This window comes from Pituophis catenifer, unplaced genomic scaffold (genome assembly GCF_029215685.1).
Source record: "Pituophis catenifer annectens isolate HBS135680 unplaced genomic scaffold, rPitCat1.0.hap2 SCAF_10, whole genome shotgun sequence".
In the NCBI taxonomy this organism is placed as follows: Eukaryota; Metazoa; Chordata; class Lepidosauria; order Squamata; family Colubridae; genus Pituophis; species Pituophis catenifer.
This window is the reverse complement of record NW_027256890.1, coordinates 4,831,211-4,852,339: the sequence shown is the minus strand read 5'-3', so window position 1 is coordinate 4,852,339 and position 21,129 is coordinate 4,831,211. Positions and strand designations below refer to the sequence as shown.

The window sequence follows — 21,129 nt, the reverse complement described above, 5'->3', positions numbered from 1 at the left end:
GCACGGGTTGATCTGAAACAGGATGACCAATCAGGGCGAGCGCCGTGGGTAGACGCAACCGTGCAATCAAAACTGCAATGCTTTGTACAACGCTGGTGAGGTCGGGGACAACATGGTGGAAATGCACGGTTTGAACATCAGACGGGCGTTGCTGATTGCGAGTCATTTCTTGTGCATTTTCCCTTCCAGGAATATTGGAAAGTGACCGGCTGAGGAGAGTCAAGACCAAAACCATTGATCAGAAGATTGGGACGGCCGTCTACCATGCAGCCGACATGTCCGTCTGGTGGCAGGTCCCTCAGTATATTCTGATCGGGATCAGCGAAATCTTAGCCAGCATTGCAGGTTGGTTTGCTGTGTTGCGTTGTGTGACAGGAAAAAAGCCCCCAATTTAATCTTCTTTCATTCGGTCTATTTAAATCCCTAGCTGACCCAGGGGTCAGCAACTTGTGGCTCCGGAGCCACATCTGGCTCTCTGCTGTGGCTCCCTGTCGGATGATCTCACCACTGGCTGGCCCCGCCAGCCAGATACAGAGATACAGAGAGAGGGGGAGAGAGAGAGACAGAGAGAGATACAGAGAGAGGGGGGGAGAGAGAGAGACAGAGAGAGATACAGAGAGAGGGGGAGAGAGAGAGACAGAGAGAGATACAGAGAGGGGGAGAGAGAGAGACAGAGATAGAGATAGAGAGGGGGAGAGAGAGACAGAGAGACAGAGAGATAGAGAGGGGGCGAGAGAGACAGAGAGAGATACAGAGAGAGGGGAAGAGAGAGATACAGAGAGGGGGGGAGAGAGAGAGAGATACAGAGAGAGGGGGAGAGAGAGAGAGACAGAGAGAGATACAGAGAGAGTGGGAGAGAAAGATACAGAGAGAGGGGGAGAGAGAGGGGGAGAGAGATACAGAGAGAGGGGGAGAGAGAGAGAGACAGAGAGAGATACAGAGAGGGGGGAGAGAGAGAGACAGAGAGGGGAGAGAGAGGGGGAGAGAGAGACAGAGATACAGAGAGAGGGGGAGAGAGAGAGACAGAGAGAGATACAGAGAGAGGGAGAGAGAGAGACAGAGATAGAGAGGGGGAGAGAGAGACAGAGAGACAGAGAGATAGAGAGGGGGTGAGAGAGACAGAGAGAGATACAGAGAGAGGGGAAGAGAGAGATACAGAGAGGGGGGAGAGAGAGAGATACAGAGAGAGGGGGAGAGAGAGAGACAGAGAGAGATACAGAGAGAGTGGGAGAGAAAGAGACAGAGAGAGATACAGAGAGAGGGGGGAGAGAGAGGGGGGAGAGAGATACAGAGAGGGGGAGAGAGAGAGAGACAGAGAGAGATACAGAGAGGGGGAGAGAGAGAGACAGAGAGAGGGGGAGAGAGGGGGAGAGAGAGACAGATACAGAGAGAGGGGGGAGAGAGAGAGACAGAGAGAGATACAGAGAAGGGGAGAGAGAGAGACAGAGATAGAGAGGGAGAGAGAGAGACAGAGAGGGGGAGAGAGAGACAGAGAGATACAGAGAGGGGGAGAGAGAGACAGAGAGATACAGAGAGGGGGAGAGAGAGGGGAGAGAGACAGAGAGAGATACAGAGAGGGGGAGAGAGAGGGGGGGAGAGAGATAGAGAGGGGGAGAGAGAGAGGGGGAGAGAGAGACAGAGAGAGATACAGAGAGGGGGAGAGAGAGGGGGGAGAGAGATACAGGGAGAGGGGGAGAGAGAGAGGGGGAGAGAGAGAGACAGAGATACAGAGAGAGGGGGAGAGAGGGAGGGAGGGGAGAGAGAGAGATATCAAAAGGATTTTGTGTTTTTTAACAACTGGTTCTCTGCCCTAATGACTGGCTGGATAGGTGTGGCTAGAGTTGAAGTCCACAAGTCTTAAAGCTGCCAAGTTTGAAGATCTCTGGTCTAGGCTGTTCTCGGTGGATTTTTAGAAAATTCCTGGCTTGAGAAAACAAGGCCAGGACTCTTTGCTAGTTGCATAACTATCAAGGCTCATCACCGGGGATTGATTTTCCTTCTCTCTCTGTTCCTCTCCTCCCTTCCAACTTTCCTGGTGCAACCTGCAAATGGGAGGTGTGTGCAGGGCCATAAAATCTCATTTTCTGCTCTGTTTCACACACATTTTGGGTTCATTAGGAAAAAAAACAAAAAAGCCGCCAGCCTCTCGCTCTTTCGCAGAGCCCTCATTTCGCCTCGTCTTCTAATTAAATCATAGCCATGTTCTCGCCGTGGGGTCCCAACCGATTCTGAACAGCTTGGTTTCTCCGGGGTCCTTTTTTGTGGGTTTTTGCTAGCAGTGACAAACTTGCCTACAGGTTTACGGGCGTTTTTTGAGTCTAGAAACCAAATATTGCAGAGGAGCACCTGGGAGAAAGATGCCAGATCAAGGCCTGGTGAAGACTACGCTAATGGCCCAAATTGTGGAAACCTTTTGGGAAAAGTGTATTTTTTAAAACTAGCTAATAACACCACTTTTTTTTTTTGGGAGTAGTACCCTAAAATTATATTTAATAATAATAGTAGTAGTAGTAGTAGTAGTAATAATAATAATAATAATAATAATAATAATAATAATAATAATAATAATAATAATAATAATAATAATAATTTTATTTCTATACCACCCTTCTCCCGAAGGACTCAGGGCAGTGTACAGCCTATTTAAAAACACAGACAAACAGCAATTTAAAATTTAAAATAATTAAATAAATTGGCTCAGATTTAAAACCCCAATAAATTTAAATACCCCAATTTAAAACTATTATGTTGATAGCCTGGCCTGGCGGAACAACAGGGTCTTTAGTGCGCAGCGAAACACCCGGAGGTCGGAGATCTTACGTATTTCCGGGGGCAGTTCGTTCCACAGGGCTGGGACTCCCACAGAGAAGGCCCTCCCCCTGGGTGTCGCCAGCCGACATAACTTGGCCGATGGCACCTTGAGGAGACCCTCTCTGTGGGAGCGAACTGGTCGGTGGGAGGCTATTGGTGGCAGGAGATGGTCTCGGAGGTACCCAGGTCCTAAGCCATGGAGCGCTTTAAAGGTGGTAACCAACACCTTGAATCACACCCGGAAGACCACTGGGAGCCAGTGCAGCTCGCGCAGGAGGGGTGTCACATGGACACAACGAATTGCGCCCATAACCAACCATGCGGCCACATTCTGGACCAGTTGGAGCCTCCGAGTGCTCTTCAAGGGGAGCCCCATGTAGAGAGCATTACAATAGTCCAGCCGGGAGGTGACAAGGGCATGAGTGACCGTGCGCAAGGCGTCCCGGTCCAGAAAGGGCTGCAACTGGCGGATGAGGCGAACCTGATAAAAGGCCCCTCTGGCCATGGCCGTCATATGCTCTTCTAAAGACAGCCGTGCATCCAGGAGGACACCCAGATTGCGAGCCCTCTCCGTGGGGGGCAAAGATTCACCCCCAATAGTCAGCGATGGCACCTGCTGACTATATCGGGGCGCCGGAAGCCACAGCCACTCGGTCTTGGAGGGGTTGAGTCTGAGCCTGTTCCTCCCCATCCAGGCCCGCACGGCCTCCAGGCAGCGAGACATCACATCAAGGGGCATCGTTGGGGTGGTCCGGGGTGGAGATGTACAGCTGGGTATCATCAGCGTACAGATGACACTTCACCCCAAAACCACGGATGATCTCACCCAGCGGCTTCACATAAATGTTGAACAGGAGGGGCGAGAGGACCGACCCTTGCGGCACTCCCCATGTGAGACGCCTCGAGGTCGACCTCTGTCCCCCTGCCAACACGAACTGCGAGCGGTCGGAGAGGAAGGAGGAGAACCACCGCAAAACGGTGCCCCCTATTCCTAACCCCCTCAACCGCTGCAGCATGATACCATGGTCGATGGTATCAAAAGCTACTGAGAGATCTAATAGGACTAGGACAGAGGAGCAACCCCTGTCCCAAGCCCTCCAGAGATCATCCACCAACGTGACCAATGCCGTTTCTGTGCTGTACCCCTGCCTGAAGCCCGACTGGTACGGGTCTAGATAGATAGCTTCATCCAGGTGCTGGGGAAGTTGTCGTGCCACCACGCTCTCAACAATCTTCGCCACAAAACGAAGGTTGGAGACTGGACGATAGTTGGCTAATTCAGCTGGGTCCAGGGAAGGCTTCTTGAGGAGGGGCCTCACTACCCGCCTCTTTCAAGGCGGCAGGAAAGACACCCTCGCTCAGAGAAGCACCTATAATCCCCTGGAGCCAGCCTTGTGTAACCTCCCTGGAGGCCAATACCAACCAGGAGGGACACAGGTCCAATAAACACGTGGCGGCACTAATCTTACCCAGAACCCTGTCCACATCCTCAGGAGTCACAGGATCAAACTCCTCCCAGATAACATTCTCAAGACCTGCCCTGGTCTCCTCCCGTGGACTCATCCAATCGGAGTCCAAGCCATCCCGAATCCGAGCGACTTTATCGTGCAGGAATTGCACAAAATCCTCAGCACGACCCTGCAAGGGATCTTCCCGCACTCCCCCCCGAAGAAGGGAGTGGGTCACCCTAAACAGGGCGGCTGGGCGGTTCTCTGCAGATGCGATAAGAGCGGAAAAATGGTTAGATTTTGCCGCTTTTATCGCCACTAGGTAGGTCTTGATATAAGACCTCACCTGTGTCCGGTCGGAATCGGATTGACTAGTCCTCCAAATGCTCTCTAGGTGTCTTTTCCGATGCTTCATCTCTCTCAGCTCCTCAGAGAACCAAGGAGCTAATTGAGATCGGCATCAATGGAAAGATAATTTAATCAAGAACGTAATGCATTAACTTTTATGAAGGATTTGCTGTTAGAATGGCAGCTACAGCATAAAGAAGAAAAGTGAAACATGTAGAAAAAATGAGACATACAAAAATTATCCCACAGAAAAAATGAGATATACAAAAATGATCCCCATGTCAGTTAATACTTCGTTGGGTAACCTTTAGCATGAATGACGGCCTTACAACGTCTTCCCATGGAGGGAACCAGATCTTTTAGTTCTGCAGCTGTTCTAATGTGAAACCAAGATGGAATGATGGCTTCTATTAACTGGGTTTTATTGCTGGGTCGCTTCTGACTAACCAGTTTCTTTAGTCGGCTCCATAGATTTTCAATTGGGTGAAGGTCTGGGCTCTTCCCAGGCCATTCCAGCAGTGGAATAGGATGATCTTGAAACTCCAAAAAAAAAAAGTGGTGTTATTAACCATCAAACCTTAAAAATACACTTTTCCCAAAAAGATTTCCACAATTTTGGCCACTACTGTAGTTTCAACATTCAGAGGGACAGTTTGGTCTAGTGGTTAAGGGTCCAGATTAGAAAGCAGGAGTCTGTGAGTTCTAGTTCCGTTTTAGGCATGAAAGCTGGCTGAGTGACTTCGAGCCAATCACCAGGAGATGGTGAGTTCTAGTTCTGCCATAGGCATGAAAGCCAGCTGGATGACTTTGGGCCAATCACCAGAAGATTGGGAGTTCTAGTCCCATTTTAGGCGTGTAAACCAGCTAGGTGACCTTGGGTCAATCAACAAGAGACTGGGAGTTCTAGTCCCATCTTAGACATGAATGCCAGCTAGGTACCTTGGGCCAATGAACAGGAGACTGGGAGTTCTAGTCCCATCTTATGCATGAAAGCCAGCTGGGTGACTTTAGCCCAAACACCAGGAGACTGGGAGTTCTAGTCCTGCCTTGGGCATGAAAGCTGGCTGGGTGTTTTTGGCCCATCACTAGGAGACTGAGAATTCTAGTTCCACGTTAGGCATGAAAGCCAGCTGGGTGACTTTGGGCTAGTAGTCCATCTCTCTCAGCCCAACTCACTACTCAAGTTTGTTGTTGTGGGTAAAATAGGAGGAGAGGAATGTTCACCCCTTTGAGTTCCTCGTAAAGATCAGTGAGAGCCGGGTACAAATAAATAAACAAACAAACAGCTGATCTGCAAAAGGTGATCTCCCTAAAGCAGGAACGTGCAACCTTTGAGTCTTGTGTCTCTTTTTCTCTGTGTGTCGCTCATTTTGAAACACGAGTGGTACACAAGAACAATCGCATTCCTGGTATTTAGGTTTCATTAAAATTCAATACAACGGCTGCCCTTATTTTCCACTCTTAACATTGAATTATTTTTTTCCCCCTCTGGACACATTTGAAATGGCAATTTTGCCATTTGCTTGAGAGGCCTCCAGAGGCATCTGGATTGAGAACAAGACTTTCCCGTTCCTTATCCTTTGATTCCTTTCAATCGGGAACAAGTCACGTTCTTGGCCACTTCTTGTCCAGGGTGATTCGGATTTAGAAAAATAAGGAATTTTTTGCTTCTCTCTTGAGTTCTGAAGAGGCTTTGACTGGAAAAGAGAGCTCGTTTTGGGAGGCCGTCAATGGATCAACGACTCTCCAAGTCCAGTGGTGGGATTCAAATAATTTAACAACCGGCTCTCTGCCCTAATGACCGGCTGGGTGGGCGTGGCCATGGTGGGCGTGACCAGGGGGTGTGACAGGCAGCACTTGGCCTCCTGCACCCCCCTGGAAGCAAAAAGGGGCCGTGGAAGGGGGGGCGACGCGCCATACCCCGCCCCATTTTGGGTGTAGTAGGCCTCCCTGCAGCCTCCTGGGAGCGAAAACAGGGCACATGGGGACTTCTGGAAGGGGCAGGGAGGGGAGGGGCCAGCTAGTAATTTAACAACCAATTTGCCCGAACCGGCTAAATCCCGTCACTGCCCAAGTCTACTTTGTTAGTTGTAGCTGCAAGAGGGGGCAGAATTTTCAGAGGTTTGGGATGCAGAAGGAATTGGAGTGGAGTGGAATGGAAAGAGTAGAGTAGGGGAGGGGAGGAGAGGAGAGGAGAGAAGCTTGGAGATCTTCTAGTCTAGCCCTCTACTCAAGCAGGAGACTCTACACCATTCATGACAAATGGCTGTCCAATCTCTTCTTGAAAACCTCCAGTGATGGAGCACCCACAACTCAAGAATCAGAATAGAGTTGGAAGGGACCTTGAAGGTCTTCTCGCCCAGCCCCTTGCTCAAGCCGGAGACCCTAAACCATTTCAGACAAGTGGCTGTCCAGTCGCTTCTTAAAAAACCCCTAACAAAACTCTGGGCTACATGCCAGAAAATGTATTTCTTTTCCTCCTTTCTAAGGTCCTTTGTTTTCAGAGCCCTGAGAAAATCACGAAGTTTGCATGAACTAATGGCTATGAAATTACCGTTTCTAACACGGTGACGATCTGTGCAATCTGTGTAAACTGCAAGAAGTTTGAGAAAAAGTTTTTGAGAGGCAGCTTCTGCTTCTTTTTCTCTCTGCCTTGTTCTGTTTAAGGTGGGAGATAAAAGGTCGCCCAGTTTTGCATTCTGATCAGAAATAAAACCAATTATCGGTTGCCTCGTGTTCAAGAGTTTCATTGGGATTGATCAGATTCTGAGCTGCAGTCGAAAACCTTACAAATTTAAAAGGCAAATAAATTTTAAATGACCGGAAAATCCATTGCTTCACCACCCGTCCCGAGAGCGATTTAGGTTTTGCTCCTTACACTGCAACTCCCAACGAAATAAAGCGGCGGGAGATTCGAGGCAGAGAAACAGAAGCTAACTTTCTGCTGAAGTTAGCTTGTGAACTAACCATGGTCTGTCTTTGTGTTCCCAGGTTTGGAATTCGCCTACTCTGCGGCTCCGAAATCGATGCAAAGTGCAATAATGGGCCTCTTCTTCTTTTTTTCTGGAATCGGGTCTTTCGTGGGCTCGGGACTCCTGGAGTTGGTGTCCCTCAAATCAATCGGTTGGATGAGCAATCACACGGATTTGGGTCAGTTATCACTATTGGCTTGGATTTTTTCTTTTTTTAAAAAAATATGCAGGCAGAAAACCAACTTCAAGTTTACCCTTTTAGCAAATGCTTGATCCCAAAGTTGAGGACTTTCTGTAATAAACACATTCTCCTCTGAAATCTTGGGGAACCACTATCTCCCATGGTCACAAGTCAAGGACAAGCTATAATAAATACATTCTCCTCTGAAATCTTGGAGAACAATTGTTTTCCATGGTCATAAGTCAAGGGCTACCCACTATAAACACTTTCTTTTCTGATATTTTGGGAAAAAACTATCTTCCTTGGTCGTAAGTCAAGGAGTCCCTGTAATAACCACATTCTTTTCTGAAATCTTGGAGAACAACTATCTCCCATGGTTGTAAATCCTCTACTGCGAGGAGTCCTCCGACTTACAACCATGGGAGACAGTGGTTCTCCAAGATTCTCCAACATATCCTCCTCTGAAATCTTGGAGAACCATTATCTCCCATGGTCACAAGTCAAGGACAAGCTATAATAAACACATTCTCCTCTGAAATCTTGGAGAACATCTGTCTTCCATGGTCATAAATCCAGGACTACCCATAATATATTCTCCTCTGAAATCTTGGAGAACATCTGTCTTCCATGGTCATAAATCCAGGACTACCCATAATATATTCTCCTCTGAAATCTTAGAGAATATCTGTCTTCCATGGTCATAAGTCAAGGGCTACCCACTATAAACACTTTCTTTTCTGATATTTTGGGAAACAATTATCTTCCTTGGTCGTAAGTCAAGGAGTCCCTGTAATAACCACATTCTTTTCTGAAATCTTGGAGAACCACTATCTCCCATGGTTGTAAATCCTCTACTGCAAGGAGTCCTCCAACTTACAACCATGGGAGACAGTGGTTCCCCAAGATTCTCCAACATATCCTCCTCTGAAATCTTGGAGAACCACTGTCTCATGGTGAAGACGCTGAGTGAGATCCAACTTACAGTAGTGGCCCAAATTGTGGAAACTTTTTGGGAAAAATGTATTTTCTAAAACTAGCTAATAACACCACTTTTTGGGGGGAGTAGTACCATAAAATTATATATCAATGAAAAGATAATTTAATCATGATGGTAATGCCATAACTTTTATGAAGGATTTGCTATTAGAGTGGCAGTTACAGTATAAAGAAGAAAAGTGAAACACGTAGAAAAAACGAGATATACAAAAATTATCACCCTGTCAGTTAATACTTAGCTGGGTAACCTTTAGCATGAATGACGGCCTCACAACCTCTTCCCATGGAGTGAACCAAGTCTTTTAGTTCTGCAACTGTTATCATGTGAAACCAAATTGAATGATAGCTTCGATTAACTGGGTTTTATTGCTGGGTCGCTTCTGACTAACCAGTTTCTTTAGTCGGCTCCCTAGATTTTCAATTGGGTGAAGGTCTGGGCTCTTCCCAGGCCATTCCAGCAGTGGAATAGGATTATCTTGAAACTCTAGAAAAAAAGTGGTGTTATTAGCCATCAAACCTCAAAAATACACTTTTACTCAAAAGGTTTCCACAATTTGGGCCACTACTGTAGTAGCGTGGGAAGCATTCTACCTCACTAAATGAGCACATGGGGAACTTTTGGGGAGCAGCATAAAAGTTCTCGGGACCTTCTCAGGAACTGATTCAGCAAGATCAGCCCTATAAATGCTCGATGACCAATAATTTAACCCAAGGAATTGATCAGGTTTCTTCCATCCCTTCTCCATTCACGCTGTTGGCTCAAATCCCCTCTCCTTCACGGATCTGCAAGAGCCCAAAATTGCCAGCCAGCATTCTCCTCTAAAACAATTAAAATTAGTTCTGCCTTGTGAGCGAGAGAAAAAGATTTTTATGGCATTCACACTCTGATCCATAAAAGAAAGGGGGGGGAGGCAGTTTTTTAAGCCCCTGTGCTTTTCAGGGGAAATATATATATATATATCCCGTTTTTAAAGTGTCAAGTGAAAGAACTTTCGTGCGGTTCTCGCCTCCCGATTAAAAAAAAATGGGTTTAATTGAATTAATGCTTACAAGGACAAGAGGCTTCACATTGACGCAGGGGTATTGCTGGTGAACTGACCAAATTCAGATAGTTTCTTAAGGAAAGGAAATGCTTAATTAATACGTTTTGATTGGGCTGAAGGGAGGGGTCTGATTTGGCTGTAAATGTCAGGAAATCAATATCTTTCTTCCCTCCCTCCCTCCCTCTTTCTCTTTCCTTCCTTCCTTTTTTCCTTTTTTCCTTCCCTTTCCTTCCTTCCCTTCTTCCTTCCTTCCCTCCCTCCCTCCCTTCCTTCCTTCCCTTCCTTCCTTCCTCCTTCCTTCTTTCCCTCCTTCCTTCCTTCCTTTCCTTCCTCTCCCTCCCATCTCTTTCTTTTTCCTTCCTTCACTTCCTTCCTTTCTATCTTCCTCTCCTCTCCTCTCCTCTCCTCTCCTCTCCTCTCCTCTCCTCTCCTCTCCTCCCTTTCCTTTCCTTTCCTTTCCTTTCCTTTCCTTTCCTTTCCTTTCCTTTCCTTTTCTTTTCTTTTCTTTTCTTTTCTTTTCTTCATAGTTGTACAATTACTTAGGTGAGCCCCAACCTTTGCTTTAAATCATACTTCTTTCCCTTTTAGGCCATGTCCTAACTTCCCAGTCTCCATCCACAGACCAAAAAAAAAAATGCATTTGCTTAATTTCTGTTCTCCGTTCAGTTGCTCACTCCATCTCGTCTTTTTTTTTTTCCTCGCAGGGAACATCAACGGTTGCCATTTAAACTACTACTTCTTCCTCCTGGCGGTCATCCAGGGTGTCACTCTGCTGCTTTTCCTCATCGTGTCTGTCAAATACGACCGCCAGAAGTCGAGGACGAACGCCGGACGGACTTGACGTGACCTGTAACCAGAAGACAACCGAAGTCAGGGGGGAAATCGGGAGATGTGGCTGACCCAGCAGGAAACGGTCATCCAGAGGGGAATTTTTCTTTTGACTTGCATGATTTTTGACTTTTAGGTTGCCCTCCCTCCCTGCTGTTACTACCAGCCCCCGCCCCTGCTAAAGCAGAGAGTGCCTTATGCTAGCAAACTACTTTTACAGGCTGCATCCTGTGATGTAGGCCAGACGTTATCGGAGGTCACCAGGTTTCTCTGAAGCTTCTTTCCACCCGTCTGCTCAAGCCGCCTTTGGAACCCGAAATAATGAACCCAGAAGCATTTCAACGTCCCTTCCAGTGTGACGGACGGACAGAACTGCATAACGGATAATGTGAGATCCTGGCTTGGAAATCATTCGCTTCTCCCCTGGACCCCTTTCCGAGGTTCGTAGGTAAAGGTGCCGACGTCAAGTCAAGGTTTGTGAGTTCCTGTGCATCGAACCTTCTCTCTCTCCCTCCCACACACACACGCGAAGACACCAGTGGTCCACAAGGGTAGGACTCCAAAGCTCTACCAACGGCTCTGGCGTTATGGCTGGGGATCATAGGTCGTTTAGTCCAAGTGATGAAGAGGTCTAGTTCGACAATAAAGGATATTTTTTAAGCTACTGTAGTTTTGGGGGAAGGTTTGGTTTGGTTTTATGTTAGCAATTATTTGGGAGTGTGAAACTGGTTTGGTATCATATTTTGCCTTTTTCCTGACCCTTTCTTCCTTCCTTCCTTCCTTCCTCCCTTCCTCCCTCCCTCCCTATATTCCTTTCTCCCTCCCTCCCTCCCTATATTCTTTCCTTGCTTGCTTGCTTCCTTCCTTCCTTCCTCCTCCCTCTTCCTCCTTCCTTCCTTCCTTCCTCCCTCCCTATATTTCTTTGCTTGCTTCCTTCCTTCCTTCCTCCTCCCCCTTCCTCCTCCCTTTCTCCCTCCTTCCCTCTCTATTTCTTCCTCCTCCCTCTTTCTTCCTTCCCTCCTTCCCTCCCTCCCTCTATTCCTTTTTTCCTACCTTCCTTCCTCTTTCCCTATATTCCTTCCTTCCCTCCTTCCCTCCCTATATTCTTTCCTTGCTTGCTTGCTTCTCTCCTCTTCCTTCTCCCTCTTTCTCCTTCCTTCCTTCCCTCCCTCTATTCCTTTTTTCCTATCTTCCTCCCCTATCTTCCTTCCTTCCTTCTTCCCTCCCTCCCTCTCTCCCTCCCTCCCTCCCTCCCTCCCTCTATTCCTTCCTTCCTCCCTATCTTTCCTTGCTTGCTTCCTTCCTCTTCCTTCTCCCTCTTTCTCCTTCCCTCCCTCTATTCCTTTTTTCCTACCTTCCTTCCTTCCTTCCTTCCTTCCTCCCTCCCTCCCTTCCTTCCCAGAGTTGTTTTTAAATGACATATGGGTTGAAATTAGAGATGAAAATGCAAAGTTCTCAATTTCTCATTCGCTCGTGTTTTCTAAGTTGTCTCAGACGCACAACCTTGATGCAACAACCCTTTTAACCAACTCTTTGCACTGAATTTTAGAGTCGCTGGAAGGAAGAAACTTTGCTTATATTTTTGTTTTTTTAAAAAAAATCCTGAGAATTGCTCTTTAATTCTTAAGCAGAGTTTTTAAAAAATATCAAGTATCTTCCTTTAAACTAGTTTACAAAAACCTTGTGATGTGAACCTTGTGTAAATAAATTTTAAAAAAAGGTTTGTCTCTTTATTTTCCTCTCCAAATTCAGTCATTTTTTTAATTGCAAGCTGAAAAGGTCTGCGAATAAATTCGGTACTTAAGAAACCGATGTTGGCTACAACACTGTTGGAAGCTATTTTCAGAGTTCATAAGGACTAGAAACTGTTGTGGTCCGCCAGCAGCCTGAGGACCTGGCAGCGAAGTCGGACAGCGATGAGGCTGAGGAAGAATATGGGCCAGTCCTGGAGGCTGGGGAAGGCCCGGATGAGGGCTCTGCATCAGAGGCAGAGATGGGGCCAGGGCCATCGGGGAGTGGGGTGCAGACTCCGGAGCCTCCAGAGACTGATAGGAGTGAGGCAGAGGAACAGGAGGAGCCTGTTCCTAATGCACACATGAGAAGAGCTGCCAGAAGGCAAGAGCAGTTCAAGCAAAGAGGACAACTCGGGAGTAGGACCAAGAGATGATTGGCCCCTCCCATAAGGCTTAAAACAGACCAGCAACGGCATTTGGGCTCTATGTCGGAAAACAATGTTGGTAGCTTCGTCTTCTTAGTCTTTGTCTTGTATTTATTTTTGTATCTGTGACTTCTGAACGTTTGCCAAGAAAGGCCTTTGGCAGTTTGCCTAATTGGACCAAGGTTTGCGATAGGACTGAGGAATTTGTGTTGGGGGGAATTTGCTTTAATTTAGTTGAAAGACGCTGGGAATGAAGTCATTCTCAGCTGTTCGAATAAAGTTTGTTTTTTCACTAACTGATTTTCCTACTACTTACTTGGGCCTGGGTCACTACAGAAACTTCAGTGAATACCATAACTTCTTTAAATAGGTTTTCCATCTATAATCATTACTGATAGACACTTATCGCTCCTCTGTAATAACCTAAGAAGCTTCTAGAATTTTTATCTTCATTGGTCTATTTATATTTTATAATATTGTATGAACAACATGACTTAGTGCATCGTACACCTTGGTGGGAATATTTTGTGTCTTCTACAGGTCATCCTCATTTAGCAACCACAGTGAGACTGGCCACTTTTGTCATTCAGTGAGGAGGTCACTAAGTGAAGCCCAAACATAATTTAGGGAACTGGAGGCTAAAACTTACGATGAGCGGTTGCTGGAACTGGACATGACTAGTCTAGTGAAGAGAAGGACCGGGGAGACAGGATAGCAGTCTTCCAATATTGGAGGGGCTGCCCCAGAGAGGAGGGGGTCCAGCTATTTTCCAAAGCACCTGAAGGCCAGACAAGGAATAATGGATGGAAACTGATCAAGGAGAGATTCAACCTGGAAATAAGGAGGAATTTTCTGACAGAACAATCAACCAGTGGAACAGAAGTTGCCTTCGGAAGTTGTGGGAGCTTCATCACTTTCAAGAAGAGACTGGACTGCCATCTGTCAAAAATAGTGTAGGGTCTCCTGCTTGGGTGGGGGGTTGGACTAGATGACCTACAAGGTCCCTTCCCACTCTGTTTTTTTTTTTTTTTAATTTGATTTATATGCCGCCCTTCTCCGGAGACTCAGGGCGGCTTACAATGTGCTCAGCAATAGCCTTCATTCTTTTGTATATTTATACAAAGTCAGCTTATTGCCCCCACAACTGGGTCCTCAATTTACATACCTTAGAAAGGATGGAAGGCTGAGTCAACCTTGAGCCTGGCGAGATTCGAACCTGCAGTAATTGCAGGCAGCTGGTCTTAATAACAGGGTGCTTTAGACCACTGTACTACCAAGGCTCTTTGGGGTTGGGGTTAATCTGTTAATCCCAACTGCACTTACTATCTTCCTTCAAGTATTCTTTGCTTGGCCGGCCTGCAAAGATCATCAATGAAAGGACTGGTGGCAAAGTTAACTTTTTCATCTCCATCACTATTAAGGGTCGCTGTGCGAGACAGTGACTAAACGCAGACAGCCTCTCATTTTGCCACGATCAGACTCCACCCTCTGGATCCCAGGAATAAAGTGAACCTTGCAACTTCTTGCACAATTTTGTTCTTTTTTCTACGAGTGTGTAAATATGACAAGATCCATATACCGTGTTTCCCCGAAAATAAGACCCTGTTTTATATTTTTTTTGAACCCTGAAATAAGCGCCTGGCCTTATTTTCAGGGAGGTCTTATTACTTTGGGGCGCGTGGAGCAAGATGGGGCTCCTCTTGCCGTCTTACCTGATTTCCAGCTCTGCGTTTAAATATTTTCGGGGAGGGCTTATTTTCAGGGGGGAGGCTTATTTTAGCATACGTGCTCAAAAGCCCGATTGGGCTTATTATCAGGGAATGTCTTATTTTTGGGGAAACAAGGTATTTGCAATCCCGGGGACGATTTTTCCCCCGAAGCAGGTTTTCTTTTAAAGATTTACCACCTTCTGGTTCGGTCTCCTTTCCCCCTTCTCTTCCCCTGAAAGCCTGACCAATTAACTTTATGGCTAATTAAAGAAATACCTTGGCAATGCATCCTCGATGCTTTCGGATTCAGTGGCTGATTTAATGTAGCTGAAATATCGTTCTGCCTTTCAAGTCCTTTTTTCTGGACTGCTAATCATTCATTGGGAAATAAATCAAGCGAGGCAGAACTTTTGGGGGTCCGTCGGCCACAAATCGGAGAATGGAGGCCCTCCCACTGAATGGCACCGCTTCAGAATGCCTTAATTTATATTTTTCAAATGAGAGGTTTTCACGGTGGCAGAAATCCAGCGGTAAGAGAAGCTGCCTATCTTCCTGCATACAGTAAACAGGTCTCGACTTACGACCACAATTCTTCTTCTTTTAACGACCCCGTAATCCCTTGCAGGATGGAATCTCGGCAACTGAATGGAGCTGAGTGTTTACTGGCCGGATGCCCTTCCTGTTGCCAGTGCAGAGTTTTGTTCAGCAGGTCTATTCTCATTGTGCCCAGAGAGAGAGAAATATCTGCCTCTACCTAGAATCGAACTCACAGCCTCCTGATTGTGAGGCGAGAGCTCCACCTCTAGGCCACCGCCCCACTCTGACTTACGACCACAATTGAGCCCTCAATTTCTCTTTACCAAGCGAGACAGTTGTGAAGTGAGTTTTTCCCCATTTTACAACTTTTTCATGCCACAGCTGTTAAGCGAATCACTGCAGTTGTCCGTCATAAATACTAGTCGGTTGCCATCTGAATTTTGATTATGTGGCCATGGGGGATACTGCAATGGACGTAAGGGTGAAAAAACTGACATTTTTCAGTGCCGTTGTAACTCTCAACAGTCATTAAACAAACTGTTTTAAGGATTTACTTATGTGAAGGCATCACATAAAACCAATATCCTGATAAATTAATCTGAGTTATGAACCCAACCCTTGATGTCAATCCCGAACTCATCTCAGTTTGTGAAAAGGGTGTTTTATTCTATTTTACAATATCTTTTATTAGTCAGATCTCTGAGCGCCTAACTAAAGTCATTCATCCTCCGCCTATTAGGTAATAAAGCGACTGTCCTCTTAAGAGAGGAAATCTGGGGTGATTTAGCGTCTATTCCTCCGAAGAGAGAGAGAAAATTTACACCTTAATGGCTGTCAGATATTAATGGCTTGATGGGCTAGAATTATCCCGTCGTGAAATCGAACTAACCAACCTTTAATCTCAGTCATCTGATGATGTTGACACTGTCAGGGTTTGTTTTTTTTTTTCCCATATGGAGTTTTCAAAAGTCCTGCCCTTCCTTTTGAAAAAGGAAAAAAAGGGAAAGCAGAGATCAGTTGTCTGTCTCAGTTTCATCTATCCATCACTTATGTATCGATTGATCTAATCTACCTACCTACCTACCTACCTACCTATCATCTATCTATTGTATATAGCTATATCATTATCATTCTATTATCTTTCATCTACCTAGATATCTATCCATCATCTATCAACTGCCTGTCTATCATCCATCTATATCATCCATCTCTCTCTCTCTCTCTCTCTCTCTCTCTCTCTCTCTCTCTCTCTCTCTCTCTCTCTCTCTCTCTCCAATCTATCCATCCACACTATCTTAATCTATCAATAATCTATCTAAATCTACCTACCTACCTAATCATCTATCTACCTATCTACCTACCTACCTATCATCTATCTATTGTATATAGCTATATCATCATTGTATTATCTTTCATCTACCTACCTATATATTCATCATCTATCAACTGCCTGTCTATCATCCATCTATATCATCTATCTATCTATCTATCTATCTATCTATCTATCTATCTACAGTATCTATATCTATCTATCTATCTATCTATCTATCTATCTATCTATCTATCTATCTATCTATCCACACTATCTTAATCTATCAATCATCTATCTAAATCTACCTACCTACCTAATCATCTATCTACCTACCTACCTATTGTATATACTGTAGCTATATCATCATTCTATTATCTTTCATCTACCTACCTATCTATTCATCATCTATCAACTGCCTGTCTATCATCCATCTATATCATCTATTCATCCATCCATCCATTTATATCTATCTATCTATTTATCTATCTACTATGTCTATTTATTGTCACTTATCTCTATCTACAGTCTATAATAGGAGCTGTGGTGGTACAGTGGTTAGACTGCAGTATTGCAGGCTAATTGTGCCAACTGCCAGCAGTTCGAACCTGACCGACTCAAGGTTGACTCAGCCTTCCATCCTTCTGAGGTCGGTAAAATGAGGACCCAGATTTTGGGGGGCAAGAGGCTGACTCTGTAAACCACTTAGAGAGGGCTGCGAAGCACTGTGAAGCGGTATATAAATCTTAAGGGCTATTGTTATTTCTCTCTATATCTATCAATCATCATCTATCTCTCCTGGTGATTAAAGAAAATTTGAGACAAGAGTTTAAGAAATTAAATCCCATTTGCTGGAGAGAATTATTTCATCTGTTTAGCCAAGAATGGGAGCCTAGGACATGGCAAAACTGAACATTAGATGATAAAAATAGGACAAGGATGTACAAATGGGTTCAGTCACAGGGGCAAGCCATTTTACGACTATCACAGCTTACGACTGCCATGGACATAAGTCGAGGACTGCCTGCGATTTACAGGGAGGGCAACGGCAATCCTGAACAAGGCGAGCATTCAGGGCGGACTTCTATTTTTTATTGTATTTTATTTTGGTTTCTCTTCTCTTCTCGCTTGTGGTTGTGTCACCTGGTTCTCTATTCAGAAGATAATGTACCTTAATCTGTCTGCGGCTATCCATTCTGAACCCAGCCGTTGTAAATCCATTAATGCTCCAGCTAAGTATTTATGAAAGGTTAATAATTCAGAAATCGCACTCGGAGAATCATAACAGCGCCGAGATTCCAAGCCATAACATGCGCGGGCTGCCAAGGCAGTATTGTTAAATTGCTATGATTCTTGCTTTTAAAAACACATCAAAAATATTGTGTACCAAAGACTTATGTGCGGAGGGGAAATATATATATGTGTGCCGGGAAGCAATAATTCAAAATTGCAGCATGTGTGCGCCTTCTGGAGTGTTTTTAATATTGGCAGAGAGCACTTGAAATGTTTTTATATAGATTTCAGGCGGAAGGGAAATGAAATATCGGAACGGGTCTGCTTTTCGGGAAGCGCGGGTTAGATTGGAGGGTTCCTGGGGTTAGCAAAGTGCAGCTGTTTTTCAGCCAGGGAAGGATCATGTCTCTTTCCAACTGCTTAGCACTCTAAGTAAGGATAGAATAGAATAGAAACTAGAATAGAAAGTGGAATGGAATGGAATGGAATTGAATAGGAGAGAATAGGAGAGAATGGAATGGAGTGGAATTAAATGGAATAGGATAGGATAGGACAGGACAGGACAGGACAGGACAGGACAGGACAGGACAGGACAGGATAAGAATAGAAATAAAGCAAAGGAATAGAATAGAATAGAATAGAATAGAATAGAATAGAATAGAATAGAATAGAATAGAATAGAATAGAATAGAATAGAATAGAATAGGACAGTGTTGGTGAACCTTTTCAGCACACGTGTGCCGGAAACCGGAAAAGCAGCAGCCCGATGCACATGTGTGTGCTGGGAAGATGATCTTCCAGTTTCCGGTGCATGCATGCACTCTGGCCAACATGTCTTCACACATGTAGGCACACCAGAAGTCAGAAGACCAGGTGGCTGGTGCGCATGCACGCTGGGTGGCTGCTCTTCCGGTTTCCGGTGCTCCCGCACACCTGAAAACCAGCTGGCTGGTGCGCCAGAACCCGGAAAAGCAACAGGCGATGGCTCGCGTGCCCGGAGAGATGGCTCTGTGTGCCACTTCCGGCACATGTGCCATAGGTTCACCATCACAGGAATAGGAGAAAGAGAGAAGGAGAAGCAGAGGAGAAGAGAGGGGGAGGGGAGGAGAAGAAAGGAGAAGGGGAGAGGAGGAGAGGAGAGAAGGAGAGGGAGAGGGAGGACAAGAAGAAAGGGAGAAGGAGAAGCAGAGAAGAGTAGACTCTAGACTAGACTAGACTAAAGGAGACACGGTGGCTCAATGGCTAAGACACTGAGCTTGTTGATCGAAAGGTCGGCAGCTCAGTGGTTCGAATCCCTAATGCCGTGTAACGGGGTGAGCTCCCGTGACTTGTCCCAGCTTCTGCCAACCTAGAAAGCACGTAAAAAAAATGCAAGTAGAAAAACAGGGACCACCTTTGGTGGGAAGGGAACAGCGTTCCGTGCGCCTTTGGCGTTGAGTCATGCTGGCCACATGACCACGGAGACGTCTTCGGACAGCGCTGGCTCTTCGGCTATAAAACGGAGATGAGCACTGCCCCCTAGAGTCGGAAACGACTAGCACGTATGTGCGAGGGGAACCTTTACCTTTACATAGACTAGACTAGAATTCCAGGTGCATTTGATGGGGCTTCAATGACACACTCACAACTGCCAAAAGTGACTTTTATGACACACACACAGCCAAAGGATGCCCAGAGTTACACGTACAGCTTTCCTAAGCCAATATTTTCAAAGGCTACCTTGCACCCTGCGCATAAAATCTGCCCTTCCCCACACCTCCCTCCATGGCAAAAAAACTAAAAATGCTTTCATTATGTGAGTTTTGCTGAGGTTTGTTTGGGGCCTAGTTTCATTTCCTGCATGTCAATTGTTAAAAAAAGAAAATAAAAGTTTCCTGCAATTAGTCATTTTGTTTTCCAGCCATATTTGGAAACAAGAGAGACAGACGCTCAATTAAGAAAGAAGAAAAATAATTATAATTCATCGCCACGGCTTTGGAGCAGTTATATCATAATGAGATCCTTTATGAGGCTGACCACGGCCAATGGTTTGAATTTATTCTCCGAAAGTTGAGGCCCTAATTAGGAAATAAAAAGGAAAACATCCAAGAGATATTTAATTCCTGGTTGAGCCGAGCAAAAGTTCGATCTATTTTCCGTAATAAAGGAACTGCAGTCCAAATGGAGTTCATTTTTTTTTTCCCTGTTTGGTGCCAATGTGAGGTTCAATAAAACAATGGCCGGCCTCGAATGGTCGTTTGCCAATGGCTAAATAGGCTGCGTCCATAAATCGAGGAGCTGATGGAACCCCAAGGAACATCTCCTCCAAGCCTGTGTCATCTGCAGGAAAAGCAACTTGGCTATCCTCTAGAACTGGCTGCCCAACCTCTTCATCAAAGCCTACAGAGATGGAGAACTTGCAACCGTTAGACGTAGAATGCTCTCTGGAGAATCCATGGTGATATCCTCTTCCATCCTCTTCCATCCCAAGTGGGGAAGTTGGTTTCGATCTTCTAGCAATTCAGGGCTACAGTATTCCCAATGGCTCTATTTAGGTAGGGCTTCTGCTCTCTTTGCAGAAGCTGATTTTTCTTCTTTTTCTTCTTTTCCTTTCTTTCCTTTCCCTCCTTTCCTCCCCTTTCTTTTTTCCTTTTTTTTTCCTTCCCTCCTTTCCTTCCTTTCCTCCCCTCCTTCCTTTCCCGCCCCTTCCCTTCCCTTCCCTTCTCTCCTTTCCTTCCCTCCTTTCCTTCCCTTTCCTTTCCTTTCTTTCCCTCCTTTCTTTTCCTTCCTTCCCTTCCCTCCTTTTCTTCCTTTCCTCCCCTCCTTCCTTTCCCCCTTTCCCTTCCCTTCTCTCCTTTCCTTCCCTCCTTTCCTTCCCTTTCCTTTCCTTCCCTTCCCTTTTCTCCTTCCCTTCCCTCCTTTCCTTTCTTTCCCTCCTTTCCTTCCCTTTCCTCCCCTTCCTTCCTTTCCTTTCCTTTCCTTTATTTCCCTCCTTTCTTTTCCTTCCCTTCCCTTCCCTTCTCTTTTCCTTCCTTCCCTTCCCTCCTTTCCTTTCCTTCCTTTCCTTCCCTCTTTTCCTTCCTTCCCTCCTCCTTCCCTTCCCTTTCCTTCCCTTCCCTCCCCTTCCTTCCTTTCCTTTCCTTTATTTCCCTCCTTTTTTTCCTTCCCTTCCCTTCCCTTCCCTTCCCTTCCCCTTCCCTTCCCTTCCCTTCCCTTCTCTTTTCCTTCCTTTCCTTTCCTTTCCTTTCCTTTCCTTTCCTTTCCTTTCCTTTCCTTTCCTTCCCTCTTTTCCTTTCCTTTCTTTCCCTCCTTTCTTTTCCTTTCCTTCCCTTCTCTTTTCCTTCCTTCCTTTCCTTTCCTTTCCTTTCCTTTCCTTTCCTTCCCTTCCCTTCCCTTTTCTCCTTCCCTTCCCTCCTTTCCTTTCTTTCCCTCCTTTCCTTTCCTTCCCTTTCCTCCTTCCCTTCCCTTCCCTTCCCTTCCCTCCCCTTCCTTCCTTTCCTTTCCTTTCTTTCCCTCCTTTCCTTTCCTTCCCTTCCCTTCTCTTTTCCTTCCTTCCTTTCCTTTCCTTTCCTTTCCT

General features: G+C 45.7%; 1 protein-coding gene across 1 annotated transcript in view; it reads left to right on the top strand.

Moving 5' to 3' along the window:
* The window catches only part of SLC15A4 (solute carrier family 15 member 4), a 32,888-nt gene extending 21,030 nt beyond the window's left edge, over window positions 1-11,858 (top strand). Inside the window, 3 exon segments of the mRNA XM_070950966.1 lie at window positions 190-345; window positions 7,599-7,757; window positions 10,504-11,858. Coding sequence (XP_070807067.1) covers window positions 190-345; window positions 7,599-7,757; window positions 10,504-10,640 — 452 coding nt within the window. The 3' untranslated portion in view covers window positions 10,641-11,858.
* Window positions 11,859-21,129: the final 9,271 nt, after the last annotated feature.